General features: G+C 35.7%; 1 protein-coding gene across 1 annotated transcript in view; it reads right to left on the reverse strand.

Moving 5' to 3' along the window:
- Positions 1 to 464: 464 nt before the first annotated feature.
- The window catches only part of NCKAP1 (NCK associated protein 1), a 98,894-nt gene continuing 78,803 nt past the window's right edge, over positions 465 to 20,555 (reverse strand). Inside the window, exons 24-31 of the mRNA XM_058549375.1 lie at positions 16,542 to 16,635; positions 10,945 to 11,027; positions 10,416 to 10,496; positions 6,975 to 7,068; positions 4,814 to 4,930; positions 3,569 to 3,678; positions 2,386 to 2,475; positions 465 to 1,395 (exon numbers count right to left, since the gene is read on the reverse strand). Coding sequence (XP_058405358.1) covers positions 1,279 to 1,395; positions 2,386 to 2,475; positions 3,569 to 3,678; positions 4,814 to 4,930; positions 6,975 to 7,068; positions 10,416 to 10,496; positions 10,945 to 11,027; positions 16,542 to 16,635 — 786 coding nt within the window. The 3' untranslated portion in view covers positions 465 to 1,278. The remainder of the gene's footprint in view (positions 1,396 to 2,385; positions 2,476 to 3,568; positions 3,679 to 4,813; positions 4,931 to 6,974; positions 7,069 to 10,415; positions 10,497 to 10,944; positions 11,028 to 16,541; positions 16,636 to 20,555) is intronic.

Raw genomic sequence — 20,555 nt, forward strand, 5'->3', positions numbered from 1 at the left:
GGAAGATTAGCCCTGAGTTAACATCTGTTGTCAATCCTCCTCTTTTTGCTGAGGAAGATTGGCCCTGGGCTAACATCCATGCCCATCTTCCTCTACTTTACATGGGACACCGCCACAGCATGGCTTGACAAGTGGCGCATAAGTCTGCACCTGGGATCCGAACCTGCAAACCCCGGGCCACCAAAGAGGAGCGCGCAAACAACCACTACACCACCAGGCCAGGCCATTTAGTTTTTAATTTTTAAAGACTGTTTTATAATTCTATTTTCTAATTTTAATATTTTTTCCAGTGCAATGTTTTTCAAAACATTTAAACAAATCTGTTAATAGCTGACCTGGTATCAAATGCTATACTTACACATTCCTAAACTAAACTAAAGTTTAGTTTAAACTAAGTTTAAACTAAAACTTTCATATTATTGAATAAATTTCTGAAGATCCCAAATTAAAGAAATCATTCAAAATGTGATACCGTCTAGTGTTTATTTTATGTTATGGCAGGTACACTTGAATTTCAAAAATTTAAAACATATAAAAAGTGGTTAGGGACTAACATTTGTATCAACAGTTGATAAATGTCTAAGATTGTTTATTATACAGCAGGGTACAATGGTAGTGCTAATGCCAACAGGGCACCATGGAAGTTAGTCTAAAAATTATCACTAGGCTTTATACAAGCAACAACATATGCTGCTGTTTTAGAATTTCAGGACATAGTCTGCTTCTAATGCTAAGCAGTCCTTCAACATTTTTAATGTTATACAGTGTTATAGTACTGAGTTTGGCAAATGTTTTGAAATAAAGTAGAAATGTATTCATAACATCACAGAAATGCACATCCAGTTTTGTTTTCAATAAGAACCATAGGTACAGACCAGAACTCTTCCCTATATGAAATAATTTACACACAGATGAATGCTATAATATCACTATCTAAAATAATCACTAAATACAATTCTCTTTCAGAAATAAACAAGCAAAGGTTTTTTTTTCATTATCAAATATCAAAAACATAGAGATAATGTATGTTTTTCAAACAAATGATACCCTAAAATTATAAGAATAATTTCAGTGAATTCAGTGAATGTGCAACCTAAATCAACCAAGTATATTGTAGTACAACCATATTAAGAAACCAATGATCAGAAAATACAACTGTAGGAAAGCAATTTATAATGCACAAAACTGTTTTTCAGGCCTTAAGGTAAAATAGTTCCACAGTTTACAGGTAAAACCGAGGCAACAAAAATGCGTGCTTGTCTTCAATAAGTAGATATTTTAAGCAGAAGATGTAACACTTTGCTTGTAGACAGCATGGTATGCATTTCTCAGCAAGACATAAGGAAAACAAGATTCCAAAAGATCCATTGTCAGGAATGGGGATTCCTGCACAATCTGAAAAATTCCAAAAATGCATCAGAATTCAAGTTATTTATAACAGGAACATATACTGACAACTGGTAAACCATAATTTTATATTATTCTTATTGGAAATAGACACAAATTATTTTCCTTTTACTTTAAAATCTGAAACGTAAATGTGCCACAGGGTATGGTATCAAAATGTTTAAAATCACTACTTTTCAATTAAATCAACTAATCAACAGGAACATACTGAGTACTTTCATTGCCCTCAACAACATACTAGACATAAAAGAGAATACAAACATACTTAAAATGTGGTCCATATCACCATATGGACCCAAGTCTAACTGGGGAACCAAGACTATACTAGAAAGTCAAATCAAATGTAAGACCAACTATAATTAAGTAGAAAGCTATAAATACCAGAGGAGTTCAAAAAAGAAGAAAGGTTAATGCAGGCAGAGTAATCAGGCAAGCCTATCTGGAAAAAGATCTGAGTTAGGGGATATGCTGAATTATTAGCATAGACACGGATCTCTGCAGGTAAAGGAAATTATTCTAAGTGAGGGAAGAGCCACAGGGTAGAAACAAGAATGGCCATTTCATAGACAGAGAACGAACTGACTAGGCATAGAGAATTACAGGAAATTATATCACATGGGTGGAAGGGAGCCAGAATACTGAAAACTCAGAAAACTGGAAGAGTTAAAACTGATACACTAGAAAAATATAAGGCCCAAGTGTTTTCCAACAGGTTGAAAAACCAGTCATAGAAGAATACCCTACAGGTAATGCTGATCTTTTATTCTATTGTTTTCTAATATGATTACCATATGGTAAAATACAAGTGATGTCAGTCTTTTCAGTTAATTTTTACAAAGTGTGTGGCTTGCGTAGAGTGAACACAAGGGATCAAAAAAATACTTCAGCTCTTGTTATTTAATAACTAAAATGCAAGAAAAGATTACTAGGAATGACCGGTACTTTTTTCTTGTTAATAAAAATTAAAATGAGACTTACCATATCCAGCAGTAAATAAACAGATTCTCTATTTCTTGTTGTAGTTTTATCTGTCTCCTGGCCAATTTTCAGTAGACTGGAGGACGCAAGCTTAAAAGTATACATACATTTTAAATAAGTTTTTTTAAAGCAATGTTCACCAGTTACTTGTTTATTTTCATTATGCTTCAACTTGCAACACACTGCAATCATTCAGCAGCTATATATAAGACAATGAGCAATTAAATAACAAATAAGATGAGCTTAGATTCTTTACATTCAAGCAATAATTTAGAGAGCTATTAAGGTAAGAACAGACACAAAGATGATAAATGTAATCAAATGCTCTTAATTAGTCTTTAAAACTGTTTTTTTTTTTTTAAGATTTTTTCTCTTACCAGTATCTGTATTAACTATATTTCTTAGTACTCTAAAAAGAAGATTTCACACTGAGTTTGAATTAATGGGAACACTGTGAGATTAAGACATTAAGTCTTGAATGAAGGAAATAAAGGAAATGGAAAGAAAAATTTTAAATCTTAATACTGTTTTCTTTGAAATAGAAGTTATTTTCTCCTCAAGTCAGTACTATATTTGCTTTAAAAATTAAAAAAATAAATTTTTTTAAAAAGCTAACAGGATGTCTAACTTGAAAAGAAGCAAATATTCTAATATGTTTATTATACCATGGTGTATCTTTCCTTTAAGTAAAATATGGCTAAGGTACACTGATAAAGGAAAGCAAGAGCTATACTAACAAAGAAACTAAGAGACATACTTCATGAAGCTAGCATTAGCACTACCACCCTCTTTTGTTAGTGAATAGTATTCTTATTTTTGAGTTTGTCACCATTAACAGTCTTTCTTCAAATAAATGGAAATAAGTAAAATACATCCTTTTAGATGTATTTTGCCTCAGTTTTCCTTTGTTTTGTTTTTTCCTCTTTCAAACCCTAGGCAAAATTCTAAGGCAGTCTAAACATTAGCTTAGGAAAAAAAGTCACATTGCAGAGCTCTAGAAATGAGACTTGTAAGTCAAAGGGAAAAAATGCTAAACTAACAGCTCCTTGATTTTAATGCCCTGTGTTCACCTGTTCCTCCTTCCAAAAAAAATTAAGAGAATTTACATCTGTTACATCTCATAGTTACGATTTTTAATTTTCTTTAGAAAATGGCATGAGTTTTGCTATCTGATTATACATACCGCCAGAAATTCTTTAAGACGGTCTTCAATGCTTCCTTTGTGGATTGTAAACAAAGCTGCAGCAATCTGGTTGATGGCTTTGGCCAAGCAATGTATATTGTTGCAGTGCCCTGAGAAAGTGTAAACAGGGTTTGTGGTTTCTATGCAACCCCAAAATATCAAATAATACACAGAAGGCAAATCTTTAATGACTTCACAATATGCATAAATAGTGGCATGATTAAAAACAGAGTGGAGTGGGGCCGGCCCTGTGGTGTAGTGGTTAATTTCGGCGTGCTCTGCTTCAGCAGGCCGGGTTCACAGGTTCGGATCCCGGGCGCACACCTACACCACTTGTCAGCCACGCTGTGGTGGTGACCCACATACAAAACAGAGGAAGATTGGCATGGACGTTAGCTCAGGGCTACTCTTCCTCCAGCAAAAAAAAAGAGGGGGGAACAGATGTTAGCTCAGGGCGAATCTTCTTCAGCAAAAACAAACAAACAAAAAAACAAAACACAGAGTGGGGACATAACCTGCCTGCCTTGCTTTCCTTTCACTTTCATGAGGACTAGTGCTTTTAAAAACAAGGGTAGCTAGGGGCCGGCCTGGTTGGCGCAAGCGGTTAAGTGCGTGCGCTCCGCTGCGGCGGCCTGGGGTTGGCTGGTTTGGATCCTGGGCACGCACCAATGCACTGCTTGTCAAGCCATGCTGTGGCAGCGTCCCATATAAAGTGGAGGAAGATGGGCATGGATGTTAGCTCAGGGCCAGTCTTTCTCAGCAAAAAGAGGAGGATTGGCAGATGTTAGCTCACGGCCGATCTTCCTCACAAAAATAAAAAAATAAAAACAAGGGTAGCTAAAAGAGCACCAAATGTCATGTCTGTATTAAATAGGTAAATTTTCAAAAACCCTTAAAAGAAACCATACATCAGTTTTACACTGTCTTGGAAATTTAAAAAAGAAGTGCTTAGCTGCTTTACAAACATTTTCTCATTCAATCCTTAAAATAATCCTAAAAGTTGGATATTCCCTTACCATCCCCTGCCACACACACATTCAGGCACCCATAGGTTCACACATATGATTTCATGTATCAGGAAACAGGGCTTAGAAAAAGGAAAATCCACCATTCAAGGTTATACAGCTAGTAAGTGGCAGAACTTAACCCATTTTATTATAAAACAACATCAATTACTTAAAAAGTATCTACTGCATCAAAACTCATGACCTTTCCATTGCCAAAACAATTTTAAACCACTATTACCTTCTATAGCAGGGCTATACTGAGACATCACATTACTGGCCAGTGTTGGCAAAGAAACTGCCACAAAGACCATGAGGAGGCAGGCAATTTTATACTCTTCTTCTGGACTTATGTTCTCTAAGGGAGAAAAATTAAAAATAAAACCAAAGTATTTCTTCAAGATTTGTTAAGAGTTGATATCTAAACTAGAAAAAGCAAATTTTATTATATAAAGTATTTTACTGAGCCTCTACAGAACTGATCACAATTTTGTTACAAGAAACATAGAATAGAAATAATATACATTACTATTGGCTATTATCAACTACTCAGGCATATTTCAAGGACCTCTAATAAAACAATAAGGCAAAATTTTCCTTTTTTTTTAAATTTTAAGATTATAGGGCAAAAAATACAATTAGGATAACTGGAATCCTAGAATTTCCTAATTGAAAACTGATGAGAAATTATTATTTTACGGGGCCAGCCCCATGGCGTAGCGGTTAAGTGCACGCACTCCACTGCTGGCGGCCCAGGTTTGGATCCCAGGCGTGCACCGAGGCACCACTTGTCAGGCCATGCTGTGGCGGCATCCCATATAAAGTGGAGGAAGATAGGCACAGATGTTAGTCCAGGGCCAGTCTTCCTCAGCAAAAAGAGGAGGATTCGCATGGATGTTAGCTCAGGGCTGATCTTTCTCACACACAAAAAAATTATTATTTTACAAGAAAATTCTATTTACTACAGTTTAGATTTATTATCTCATAAATTACTCTGCAAAATCATCAAAAAAAATGCTGAAATTTTTTTTCTAAAACAGATATGAATATGATTTGAAATTTACTATTTAAAAGATATAAATAGGGAAGTGGACTGAATTTCCAACCTCTCCATTTTAGAAGACACAAGGAACCAGTCATAAATGAAAATAACTATAATTGCCCTAAGGCTTTTAAGACATAATCCTATCTAAAATATTTATTATAATGTGTACTAAAATTGTGGGTTGTCTAGGCACTTGACTGATCTGGTACTTGGGAACTTCCAGTTACCCTACTATTTACCACCACATATATCTAAGAATTGAACAGAAGAAAAGAGCCAGGATATGTTTTAAAAATTTGGTTGATTATGAAAAATACAACTGTAGCAAATTAAGTAATAGTAGTAATTATCTATGTGACTACAATTAACATACTGCATGAATGACAAAATAAAAAAAAGCAACGTTAAATAAAAAAAGAACTGATGAACTCAGTCAGACGCCATGCTACATGCAAGCGGGTAGGGGAGGACAATTTAGTACCAGAAACAGATGAAATGTTACTTACTTTGTAGACAAATCTAGAAATATCTAGAGCATTCTGGGTACTACATTTCAAAGGGCTGGCCTTAAAATCTTTCAAATGTTAAATATTATATAATAATGCACAGACTCTCTATGGTAGGTTGTTCTAGTCCAATTAAAATAGGACAATCTTTTCTAGATATCAATTTTGCTGTCTCCTGGACCATTTCCATCAGCATACAAATGCTGTTATTCCCCCACCTGAAAAAAATCCTTCTCTTGATTTTACTCCTGGCTCCAGCTACTATAATTTTATTTCTTTGCTCCCCTTTACAATAAAACTCTTTGAGAGAGTTGTTTTATACTTATTATCTCAAATTCCTCTTCTCATATTCTCTCTTAAGCCCTCTCTAATCAGCTCTTTGCGCCTAAAACTCCACTGACGCTGCTCCTGTCAGCATCACCCATTAATTCTACATAGTTGATCATTCCCTTTCTACTCTCCTGGAACTACTCTTTCCTTATTTCCCTTCTCCTTCACTGGTCCTTCCTTCTCAGTTTCTTTTTTGGTAGTTCCTCCTCTTCTCCCCGAGCTCTTAAAGTTGAGAGTGTCCCAGGGCTCAGACTCTGAACGTCTCCACCTCTGCATCTACATAAATAGCCTCAGTAATCTCATCCAGTCTTATGGCTTAAACATCTAATCTGTGTGATGACTATGCTAAAACATAAGCTCCAGAAAACGGGGATCTTTGTTTTTTCTGCACTGATATATTCCAGCTACCAAAAAAAAAAGCTTGATATAAAGTAGGCATTTGAATAAATAGGTAAGTATCACACCTATATACATTGCCCTGGTAATTTTAACACTACTACCTATTTACTAATGCACGTTACCTGATTTTTGTGAGGAGAGAGCCACTACCAAGGCAGGATCAATCTCGCAAGGTAATCCAGCAGCTGATGATAACTCATACACATTCATTGCAACCTGATAAAAATACAAGAATCACAGATTAACATATTCTAACAAATTTCTCAGAAGTCTCACTTTAGTAAGAAAAGATATATCATTTGGATTAGAGTCTACCTATAAGAACACTACGGAATTTCAGAAATGGCCGAAGCAGGAACTATAGCACAACTAACCTCACTGAACAGACGATTTACTACTCTGCGATGTGCTGCTGCTTCTAACTTCCTACTGTTAGGCTGAACAAAACCTGTATACTTTTGGTGGCAAATTCCAAGAGAATGATTCTAAAGTTATTATTTTTCTTGGAAGCATGCATATAAAACATGAAGCCAAAAGAGATGAATAAAAGTTAATCTAAATTACTAGACTTATGTTTATTGTCCATACTTGTTTAATGAAAAATTATAGTGGTTCAATGCCTAATCATATCATATCCATAAATATGCTAAATTACTTATTACAACAGATTTGTTAAGGGGTACTGATTTAAAATCTGATAAAGGAATTTCTAATGACAAAAGCAATTTTTTTTGGATTCACATATAAGTTTCAAGTATTTAAGATATTCTGACTGCTCAATACCTCAAATGACCTACATAATTTGTCGCCTCTGGTATTACAACAACAAACAACTCAGTATAAAATATTAAGTAAAACTGTGTATTTTAAAATAAATGGAAATTGCCATGGATTAAGTTCTAGATAACATTTGTTTGTGATCCATTACTCACTCCAAACATAAACATTTACTCAAAATAGATCACAGACCTACACCTAAGAGCTAAAACTATAAAATTCTTAGAAGAAAATGTAGGCATAAGTTTATATGACTTGGCTTAGGCAATGGTTTATTAGATATGACACCAAAAGCAGGGCCACAGAAGAAAAAACAGATAAATTGGACTTCATCAAAATTAAAAACTTTTGTGTTTCAGAGGACACTATGAAGAAAATGAAAATACAACCAACAGAATGGCAGAACAGACTTGCAAATCATGTATCTGTTAATGGACTTGTATCCAGAATATAAGAAGAATTTTTACAACTCAAAATTAAAAAGGCAAACCAGTCAACTGAAAAACGAGCAAGGGATCTGAATAGACATTTCTCCAAAGAAGATATACAGATAGCCAATTAAACACACACGAAAAGATGTTCAACATCATTTGCCATCAAGAAAATGCAAAACAAAACAAGGAGATGCCATTTCACACACACTAGAGTGGCTATAATTAAGAAGACAGATAATAACAAGTATTGATGAGGATACAGAGAAATGTAAATACATTGCTGGTGGGAATGCAAAATGGTACAGTCATTTTGAAAACAATCTGGCAGTTTCTCAAAAGGCTAAACATCAAGTTTCTATATGATCCAGCAATTCCACTCCTGGGATATACCCAAGAGAAATGAAAGCATATGTCCACACAAAAACTTGTACATGGATACTCATAGTAGTATTATCTATAAAAGCCAAAAAGTAAAAACAACCTAAATGTTCATCAAGTGATGAATGGATAAATAAAATGTGGTACATATATCCATACAATGGAATATTATTCAGCAGTAAAAAAATGAAGTACTGATATGTGCTACAATATGAATAAACCTGCAAACATTACGCTGAGTGAAAGAAGCCAGTGTCAGAAGACTACATATTGTATAATTTATATGAAGTGTCAAGAATAGGCAAACCTATAAAGACAGAAAGTAGATTAGTGGTTGCCTAGGGCTGGGGACCTGGAAGAAATTAGGAATAACCACTAATAGGTACAAGGTTTCTTTTCGGGGTGATGAAAATGTTCTAAAATTGACTGGGGTGATGGTTACACAATTCTGTGACTATATTAAGATCCACTGAATTGTATACTTTAAATGAGTAAATTTTATGATAGGTGAATTACATCTCAAAAAAACTATTAAAAATTATGTTTGGTTTTTTAAAAAATAGTAAGTTCTGTTGCAAGTTTGCTGGAAACTGGAAATATAATTATCAGGTGCTAAGAGAATTGGAGTTTTGCTAGAATATTAATTAGTATTCTCATAATCTGCACACTAGTGTCTTCTCAAGGACTGATTTGTCTTTAATGTTTTCTTAACTTTTTTTTCCTACAGCGTTTCCCTGAAGAAATAATTTTGTGCTATTCATACACAGTTTTCAATCATAGGACAATCACTGATCTCAAATGTTTATTCTATGCAAAGCACTGTGGGAAAAATAAAAATAAAGAAAAAAAGGTCTTGGTTTTCAAGATGTTTTCCATCTAGTATAAATTTAAGTGGAAAAACACAACTATAATACAAGGCAGAATGCACTTAATTCTACAATGGTTAAACAAAAGTTCTCTGATAATGCTAAGAAAAAGAAATTCTTTATCACTTGGGGATCAAGAAATGTTTCTTAGAAGAAGGCAATTGAATCAGGCCTTAAAAGATAAGTACAATTTCAAAAGGCAGAAATAGAGAAGGGCAGGATTTTCAGGCAGAACAAATTAGAGGACAAAACAGACAGACGTGAGAATGCACACAGAAAGATCTGGTTATCTCACAGGGTACATGTGAAGAGAGGGGTAGAGTAAGACACTGAAGAGAGCAGGAGAGGATGAAACAAGCGATGGAAGATAAGACTCAAAGTTTGAGTGGCATCAATCTGAGGAGAGACTTGAGTGTCACACAAAAGAGTTTAAACATAACTTTTTCCAGTCGCTGCTTTTCAAAATACGCAAAACAGAAAATAATCTTTCCAAGAAACATGAAAGCTTAGAAAACATAGATATGAGCCCTGATATGTCACTTACCAGAGGTGTAACCACTGGTAAATCATTGCTGGGATTAGATCAAAGGTTGGATTTCACGATCAATAAATTTTCAAAACAAACAAAAACTATGGACTTGCATCAGGCTACCAACCTTTTATCTTAGATTTATTAATTAAAAACGAGATATTTTAAAAATTTAAAAATTATAGCCTATGATTAACATCCTTTTATGACTTTGTAACATCAATTTTTAAATACTGATTGAATTTAGCTTTATTTAAAACAAAACTACTCTCATTTCACTGCTTTATCTTTTTCATTCTGCTTCTGACCATGTATAAATAGCTATCGGTTTAAGAAAAAAAATATCAATATCAACCCATTTTACATCGCTATAGGTGATCAAGGAAGACTGACTTTCAAAATGTCTACATAATATTTTTGTGCTAAGCTCTCAAAGACGCATTTGCAATGGCAAGCATGCTAACTGATCACTCTGAAATAGAAACTTTACAGTAGATCAGGATTTATTAAATCTTACTTCATATGTAACTTAAGTATTTCATTTTAGAAACTGTAAAATCCAAATAGAAGTTTTATTACCTTCATATCAGTTTCCCTTGGAATGTGATCCTTGAAATCTTCAATTGAACTTACAAGAAAAGGAATGTGGTAGGACAAGACCTAGGGAGAACAACAAATAAGAACATAAAATTATTTTTAGAGGGAAACCTCTAAATTTATGAAATATTACCATTCAATTACTTCCAGTTTTCATAAAAATTACTTTACTTTATCTATTTTCATGTGATTTTCTAAAGTACTAAGATATGTAGAAATGGAATGTATTCAATGTCAAACTAAGTATAGTCAAAATGGAAAATGTTTTAATAAAGAGTAAAGTTGAAATAGTAGTGCAATATCCAGGCAAGTTAAACCCCCTGCATTTCAATACAAAAAAAAAAAAATGAGTTTAAATAACTTTAACTTCTATATACTTTATTTTATAAAACTATGAAAAATGGAATTTTAATTGTATTACTGCCAACTAACATTTAGAGTAACTTTTAATTTCTGGGAAATTAAAAGGGATTATTTAGATATAGGATATGTACTTATAATGGTTTCTTACATCTCTAAGTGCTTCTTGTGCCAATGATCGGAAGGATAAAATTACACCAATTATTGTCATCCTCTTCAAGACACTGTCAACAGCTAAATTTAAAGGAAGGGGAGGAGAAGAGAAGAAAAGAGTGTGAACTGGAGTCTTTCTTAACCTTGGAGAAAACTCTTAGTCATAAAATTCCCATGATAAAAGGTACAATTAATAGCAATTTGATTACAACAAATGATTAAAGATGCAAAAGTACTGAAAGCTGATATTAAAATTAAGGAAATTATAGTTTACTTCAAATGAAGTACTCTCTATTCTTTAAAATGGTTTAGATAGTTCACTTGAATCTTGAAACAATCATATAAGTAGCCACCTGTATAATCCTGTCTCAGAAATGACAGAGGTAGGAGGAAGGAGAGAGACTAGGGCAGAAAGAGGAAGAAGCTGATCAGAGTGGATATGAGTTAAATCCTCAAATGCCAAATTCTTAGGTTGTTGGGACTTACAGAGTCCAGAAACAAAAAATGACCTTTGAGATCACAAGCAGTTTTGGCAAGACTAGGTTGCTGAAGACTATGAATGGATTTGATCACTTCATTTTGGTTAGAGAGCATTTTTCTGGAAATTATTACTATATACTCAATATGACAATACTTGGTTAACAAAATCAAGGGACATTAGGATTTGAAGGATCAATACCTTCCTATTCAAAAAGCCAACAAAAATTTATGGAATTACTCCCCATATACAAGGCATTGTACTATGTAAGAATACAAAATATAAACAGAATACTAATCTAGACCTTAAGTAACAGTCTAAACGGACTGTCAAGAAAACTAAGATCCCATTTATGTAAGAGAAAAAGCTATACATACACACATATATTTGTATACACATACACACATTTATATATACATACATTTGTATGTACATACAATACATATAATTTGTATATAGATAACAAATTTCCAGAAAGATGTATAGAAAACTGTTAACTGTAGTCACCTTGGAGGAGTAGAAATGAAGAGAATTGTTTTGACTTTCTACCACCTGTACGGTTTGTTTAAACCTTTACCGTAAGTGTCTTTTATTAAAACACACAAACAGGCATATAAGCCAAAATGTGATGAGAATTAAAATAGCGGTGTTAACAAAATGATGTTAAGCACAAATGTATTATAAATTCCTCATGAGCAGGAACCAGTCTTATTAATTTTTTTATCTATCTTTAGCACTCAGCAGAGTACCTGAGACCCAGACGACCAGAAGCTGTTCAATAAGATGTTTATTCAAGAAATGAGACTAGGAAATTGTTGCTATCCAGAAAAGGAGAGAAGAAAAGGAGGGTGAAAGGAAAGATTTCTCTGAGAAAATGTCATCTAAGTTGGGCATAAAGGAGGTGTAAGAGGAGATGGGCATTCCAAGACAGAAAACAAAAGAATAGCAAACTCAGAAAAAGAAATGGCAGAGAATACGGTGAATAATCAGAAAATAAGTAGCGGGCTGGCCCCAAGGTTTAGCAGTTAAGTGTGCGCGCTCCACTACTGGCAGCCCGGGTTCAGATTCCGGCCCGGGCTCGGATCCCGGGCGCGCACCTATGCACCGCTTCTCCGGCCAGGCTGAGGCCACGTCCCACATACAGCAACTAGAAGGATGTGCAACTATGACATACAACTATCTACTGGGGCTTTGGGGGGGAAAAAAAAGGAGGAGGATTGGCAATAGATGTTAGCTCAGAGCCAGTCTTCCTCAGCACAAAGAGGAGGATTAGCATGTATGTTAGCTCAGGGCTGATCTTCCTCACAAAAAAAAAAAAAAGAAGAAAAGTAGCATGATATAATCATATATTCCAAAGGGTGTTACCCAGAATTTTAATCAAATAGGTTTGCAAAAACTATTATCCTACAACCTCCTCTTGAATATGTGCAACAATAATGACACATTAAAAGCTTTGCGAAACTTCACAGTAAGAAATCTTGTTTAACTTACCGTTTAACAGATTATTTGCCAAATCTATTTGACCACTGGCACCTCCCCTAGGCCCCTATAATTTCCAGTAACATCTTGCTATGGTTTGAATGTTTGCGTCCCCACAAAATTCATATGTTGAGATCCTAACCCCCAAAGCTGATGGTATTAGGAGTTGTAGCCTTTGGAACGTGCTCACACCATGAGGATGGAGCACTTATGAATTTGATTAGTGATTATAAGAGGCTCCAGAGAGCTTTCTAATGCCTTCTGTCAAGTGAGAATACAATGAGAAGTCTGCGACCCAGGAGAGAGCCCTCACCCAACCATGCTGGCACCATGATCTTGGACTTCCAGCCGCCAGAACTGTGAGAAATAAATTTCTGTTGTTTATAAACTACCCAGTCTGTGGTATTTTGCCACAGCAGCCCAAATGGACTAAGACACATTCCAAGGAACTAACACTACAGCAGTGGCTATGAGGGTCTTGGGCAAGGCAACCAAATGGCAATGAGGGAAAGGAGGGGAAAGAATGGTTGGATACGAGGTTACTCCAAATAAAGGCTTTTGAATGCCATGCTAAGGAGTTTACATTATCATTCAAAAGAGGGGAGTGCTTAGGGTTTCTGAAATATGAGGAATGATATAAAAAGAAATATGTTTATAAATATGACTCTCAGTGTGGGAGATGGGTTAGAAAGGGAAGACTGTTAGGAAGCCATGACTGTAGTTCATGAAACAAGGATAAAGCCTTACATAAGAGCCACAGGAATAGACAGGAATAGATGTGGGGCATTACCTTTAAGAGGTGGGATCTGCAGCAGAAGTTACAAGCTCAAATACCTACAGCAGTTAACATAAAATAGTGGAGTAGACTCGATGAAAGATAGAATAGTGAGTAAGAGAGAATGGAGAAAAAATTTCTGAAGGTGGCAACTGTTACTAAGCTCCGGCTAATCACTGCCATGTCGGGAAACACTGCCCAGGCTTTTTTGGGGGAAGCCATAAGCTTGGATTTTTATGTGAAATATCTCCCTTTTAAAAATAATGCCCCCCCCGTTTTTTTTTTTTTAATTTAATGTAGCATAGGGCTAAACAAAGTATGTCTTTGGGCCAAATGTGACCCACCAGTTTGCACTCTGATCTGCAAGATACAGCTATTGGATGTGGAATGTGATGACACGAAGAATCCGGGAGGATATCCAAGTTTTCTTGTGCGAGTGACTGGGTAGGTGACGAGGTGGGTGATGAAATGTTCAAGAAGGAGTATCAGGCTTTTTCTCCCCACCCTTGCACCTCCCAGGAAGGGAAGAGCCTTCCCATTCCTATAGCTGAAGATGTTTCTCAAACTTAAGTACAAATCAGAGTCACCTGGTAGGCCCCAGCAATCTGATTCAGTAGGTCTGGGATGGGACCCAACAATTTACATTGTTAACAAGCTCCTAAGTGGTACTGTTGCCTGTTGCTTCTGCTCCATGCACCACACTTTGAGCAACCCCGGTCAAACTAGCCCTTGGTATTAAACGTGTGGAGCTCCACAGAGAGAGTCAAGGCTGGGGATGAATATTTAAGACACAGTGATAAATAAGACTGAATAAATTTTCCCAATAGGACTGTAGAACAATAACTTAAAAAGTAGAGATAAAAGTATTGGCAAATGAAGAGAATAAAGTTTCAATAAAAAGGAGAAGAAAAGAGATAAACAATATAGAGAAATCAAGTAGAATAAGAATGAGGAAACAGGACCAGATTTTGCAAATGAGTAGTCACTAATGACCTGTTCCAGAAGTTTCGGGAAAGTAGCCATATTACAGTGTACTAAGAGCAGGGAATTGGGAAGACAAAACAGTGAATACAAGCTTGTCAAAAAGTTTAGCAATATGAAGAGTGGTAGGATGCGTAAGAGGAAGGTTTAAACAACAGACTTAAAAAGTGTTATTTCACAAGCAGTACCTGGTTTCCAGGGAGCAGGAGACTTTTCTGGGATCAGGGAAATTGCTTGGGATGTTGAATGTAGCAAAAAGTCAAGGGTATGATAGCACAGAGGAGAATGTAATTAAAATCACTAATCAAATTTTATAGTGCAGAATGGGTAACTAAGTAAAGCCAGAAAGAGACTGATTAGAAAACTAGAGAGACATCAAAATTTCAGTGAGCTAGAACAAAAAGTTTAATAGGAGTGAAGGAGTGGGAGAGCTGGAACACATGACTATGGTCTCAGAGTGAAATTTCAAACTCAAGATTTTACTAGTGCAACAGTTTCAGGTGATAATAACACCCGAAGTAGTGCTACAGTAAAGGTCCTTGGAGGCAACTTGTAGGTTTGCAGATGGTGGCAAGGTCAGGGCAAAAGTGAGTGGAATGAGTTTTAAAACGGAAGAATTACTACATGAAAAGCAGAAAATAAAGGTCTGGAAGAAGGGCGCCAGTAAAGCGATGAACGTAGCCCCAACAAACATAGTGTCAAAGACTAGAAAAATGGAATAGGGACATTACTAAATTTGCTCAAGTCACATGGTTAGAAAGTCCTAAAACTGATAATTAATTCCAGATTGCTTCCCAATTCAGAGCTACTTTTAATAAATTATATTGCTTTTTATTTTTAAGGGTATTAAAAAGAATGTGTTTGTTGACTATGAAAATCACACTGCTACAAAAGTACATAAACTTCTGGATATGGGGTGAAGGAAGCCTAAAGGTAAGGATCAGACACAAAAGAGAATATTTTGGAAAAATTAAAAGAAAAATGTCAAAGGAGAAGTACGTAAAATACATGCATGGCTTTAATTTTCTTCAGGAATTTTTTTCATTTGGGAAAATAAACTTTCTCTGGTTTCCTAAAATACAAAGAATATTTTATTTGGGATTTCACTAATTCTTAACTTTGGGAAGGCTTTTAAATAAATCAGTAAGAAGTAATGGTTAGGGGCCGCCCGGTGGCATAGCGGTTAAGGGTGCACGCTCTGCTGCAGCGGCCTGGGGTTCGCAGGTTTGGATCCCGGGTGCACACAGACGCACCGCTTATCAAGCTATGCTGTGGTGGCGTCCCATATAAAGTAGAGGAAGATGGCCACGGATGTTAGCCCAGGGCCAATCTTCCTCAGCAAAAAGAGGAGGATTGGCAATGGATGTTAGCTCAGGGCTAATCTTACACACACACACACACACACACACACACACACACACACACAAAGAAAAGAAGTAATGGTTACATGGATATACATATACATTTGTCATAATTCATCACACTGTTCACTTAAATGTGTGCATTTTGTTGTATGTAAATTATACCTCAATAAAGCTGATTTTTACAAAATTACAGACAAAAGTTAATTCTCCTTTAGTCTAAATTAATACAGATTTACTGTATTAAACTTAACAGGTTCATGAACTAATTGATAATGATAACATTCATTAAATATTTGATACACGGTACTAAGAGTACAGTAAAAAAAAATTATGAAACACAGAAGCCATATACTTAAAAATGGCTTGACTGCAAAAATTTTCTAGTTCTCTTCATAAGCTAAAGAGTACTTTTCATAATTGACTACCTACATTTATATTTACAAATTTTGAGCAAAAGCTAAATACTGAGTCTTCTTAATGCTTATTAATGCTTATAAAAAGTATCATGAGTTACCCACATGATAATCTTTTGAACAGCGCAGCCATCTGGTCTGGTTTGTCAAAGCTGGTCCTCATTTGCGTTAGCACATCAACATTCTCCACCACAAGTTTCTAAAAAAAAAAAAAAGAAAGATCCTACGTCAGGCATAGACCTCCTTGTGTTAAGAAGATAAGAGCATGCTTGGAAATTACAACCTGACAAGTAGGAAATATAATTTATGAAATCCAGATACTCTATGCTATATATTTTTGTTGCTGTTTTAATAAAGAACCTTAAAGTTATTTACATAGGATTAATGTTTTCCTTCAGTTTGCAAATTTAAGAAGGGAGGAGTTCAGGAAAAAGCAATAAAGATAAGGAGCAGGATAAAGGATTTTCTTATGCTTAGATACAGAACAGCATCAATAATAAAAGGCAGACACTGAAATGGACATAGAGAGCAATAAATTCCAACCAAAACAAAAAGAACTTGCTCAAGTTAAAGCTAGCCAAAGACAGCCTACAGTTCACCACTGGATATATGCAATCAGAGGGAGGATAACTTGTTGGGGTGTGGGACCACTTCATGGAGATTATAATAGGGCAATGTTTCCCAGGACAAATGATAAAATGGAAGTGTCAACTATCTACTTCTCTTTCAAGGGACCTGAGAAAAGGGAAGAGAGAGAAGGAAGGGATACATATAAGGGAAGGGAGTGAAGGATAGCTAATGAAGAAAAGTATAACTCATTAAAGAAGTTTTTCTTAAAAGGAGCACTAGAAAAGTAATTTAGCTTAAAGAGTATAACTAAAACAAATATAATTAATTTGATTCTGGCAGAGATAGTGGATAGATGTATTTGGAAAGCCTGGATATTTCAATTCAGCAGGTCTGGGTACAAAGATGTAGCAAGCATATTATTCAAGTGCCATAGTGGTTTTGTTATGAGCCAAAGGCTGATGACAACTGATTAAGAGGAGCATGAAAAACTACAGAGAAAACCCATAAAAATCATTTTTCCTATACCAGTATGAATTTTGCTTAGGTTACTTGATATTACTTCAGATTATTTCTTTTTATGCTCTGAATCAGCTGTTCAGCTCCAGTCATTTTTATTTTTATTCAACTTCTACAGTCTCTGATTAGACTGCCTGCTCTCTCTGGGGCCAATTCAATACTTGCCCCATACTAAACCTTGATTCAATCAATACACACTCAAACTATATGCCCAACTCTGACGGTACCTAGGCAGCTAAAACATAATATCACATACCAGTCAATCACAGACATCACTGAATTTTAGATGCACCATTATCTTATGTATCATTAAGAAAAAAACCTCTACCAATTAAACTGACAATGTTTTTCTAATCATCTGACTATAAGCACATACATACAATTTCAGAAATATTAACATAGTATAATTGTGTTTTAGAATAAATAAATTATTATTGTCAGTGCTGTCAAGTCGATTCTGACTCCTAGCCACCCTCTGCACAGCAGAGTGGAACCCTGCCTGGTCTTTTTGTGCCATCCCCTCACCTTCCAGCACTATATCAGACAGTACTCCGCTGCCATTCATAGGGTTTTCATGGCCACTTTTTTCGCAAGTGGATGGCCAGGTTCTTCTTCCCTGTATGTCTTAGCCTAGAAGCTCCGCTGAAACCTGTCCATCCTGGGTGACCCTGCTGGTATTTGAAATACCAGTGGCATAGCTTTCAGCATCGCCGCAACAAGTAGCTATGACAGTGTGACACCCGACAGACGGGTGGTGTGATTCTCTGACCAAGAAACGAACCCAGGTCACAGTGGTGAGAGCGCCAAATCTTAACCACTAGACCATCATCAATAAATTATAGTATATATTTAATAATAAGGAGACTGTAATCATTTTTAAGCTCCTGCACTAGGCAATTTATAAATAATCCCATTTAACCTGATTCAAATGAGGGAGGTGATATTCTAATTTTACAACTGAGAAAAAACTAAGGCTCGAAGAAGTTAGACAACTTGCCCAAAGTTATAGAGATATTAAATAGTGGAGTTTGGAATTTGAATTCAAATGATTTAAAAATTCATGCTCTTAATTCCTAAAGAAGTGGTTCCCAATCTTTAGTGTGCATCAGAATTATCTGGAGGACTTGTTAATTAAAACATACTTTCCTAGGTCCCAGCCCCATAAGTTCTGATTTAGCAGGCCTGAGGTAGAACCAAAAATTGTACATTTTTAACACGTTCCAAGGTAATGCTGCTGCTGATAAGAGGACCATACTTTAAGAACTATTACCCTAAAGTATCTGTTTGCAAATTACTCTTTAAAAGAAAAAAAAAAAAAAAGTCAAATGTCGTCTCCTCTTGAAGGTAACAGTTTACATATTTAAATTTTTTTCTTTTCTCCCTCAATTGCATCCTGAAACAGAGCTCTCCATATATTTAAAGCCAATGATTAATATCACTGACAAACGGACTGAAAGCTGGAAGTACTACTAAGAACTACCAACTAAATGGTTTAGAACAAACTGATACAAATCAAGTGAAACAAATCAAGGGTACTAAAAAAAGAAATGGTTAAAAAAAAAGTGTTAAATTCTTGGCACAACTCGTATTTAAATTTCCTACTTCAAAAAAAAATCTTCCAGGACCCTGTGAAGAACTAGAAGAACTGATCTGTTAAATGCCAAAACAATTCTTTGGCAGGACTAGAAGGAGAAATTGACTCAATGGGCACAACTTCAAATGAAACATCCCATGAATTTTAGTAGGAAAGAAGACTGATTGTTTTCTTCTCCGGAAAGTAATAAACACATTTTACCATGAGTACACATGCACAGCGCTATGTCTGACACACGAATTTACTCACAACCATTAAATATAAAGAAGCTCTCCTTTTTTATTGGCACACAAATTTACTCTTTGAAACAAAAAGGTCCTCAGCTAAAACAGGAACTAAAAACAATTAAGGTCATCTTTAAAAGAAAAAGAGGCAGCCACATAATAGTTTGTCAGTTTAGATTAAACATAAATAAAAATACAGAAAAATAAAAGCTAAGAAGTTAACACAATGATCTTAAAAATATTATAATTCCCCCAAAAACATTTCAGTGTCTAATTTCATAAAGACTAAAATGCTGTATTACATCATCATGCTCTAATGTGGAGAGTGTGAGCTACAATTTTTTCAGAGAGGTACATGGCAATAACAGAAAAAATGTAAATGTTCATATCCTTTGATCCACTTTCAGAAATTTTTCCTATAGAAATGTTCAAACAAGTATGTAAACTATGTGGAAATGCTGGTTAAATACAGAGAATTCTATACATGTCTAAAACTCTGCTTCCTCCAGAAATCCACTAAAGTGAGAGGAAAAGAATAAAAAGGCATAAACCTACAATAACAGAGGAAACAAGACCAAATGAGAGATGTCAACAAATTTCTAGAAGATGGAAACTGGAGCAAAGAATAAGTAGAGGTGAGAATTTTCACTAGCAAGTTCCTGTAGGGGAGATACAATGTAGAAGGCAAGCTAATCCATGCCTCAGGACGCAGGCAGGGCTCAGGAATGGTAGGCAGTGGCATAGAAAGAAAGGCTTGAGACTGAAAACAAGAGAGTTAAGGGCTGGCCCGGTGGCATAGTGGTTAAGTTCGCACGCTCCACTCCAGCAGCCCTGGGTTTGCAGGTTCAGATCCCAGGTGAGGACCTACGTGCCACTTATCTAGCCATGCTGTGGCAGGTGTCCCACATGTAAAGTAGAGGAAGATGGGCACGGGTGTTAGCCCAGGGCCAATCTTCCTCAGCAAAAAGAGGAGGATTGGCAACAGATGTTAGCTCAGGGCTAATCTTCTTCACAAAAACAAACAAACAAGAGGGTTATTACACGTCTGTATGGGGGCGGGGGCGGCAGTCGTTACACACTCAACTTCTCCTCACCACCTTAAGAAGTGATGCAGCCAAAGAGAATACTAAATTCAAGAAACACCAGAAACAGAAGGTGGCAGGAGAAAGAGGCAGAATGACCTAAGAATCATGGCAGCCAGCCAGACGTATTAAA

Source organism: Diceros bicornis, chromosome 10 (assembly GCF_020826845.1).
Source record: "Diceros bicornis minor isolate mBicDic1 chromosome 10, mDicBic1.mat.cur, whole genome shotgun sequence".
NCBI lineage: Eukaryota > Metazoa > Chordata > Mammalia > Perissodactyla > Rhinocerotidae > Diceros > Diceros bicornis.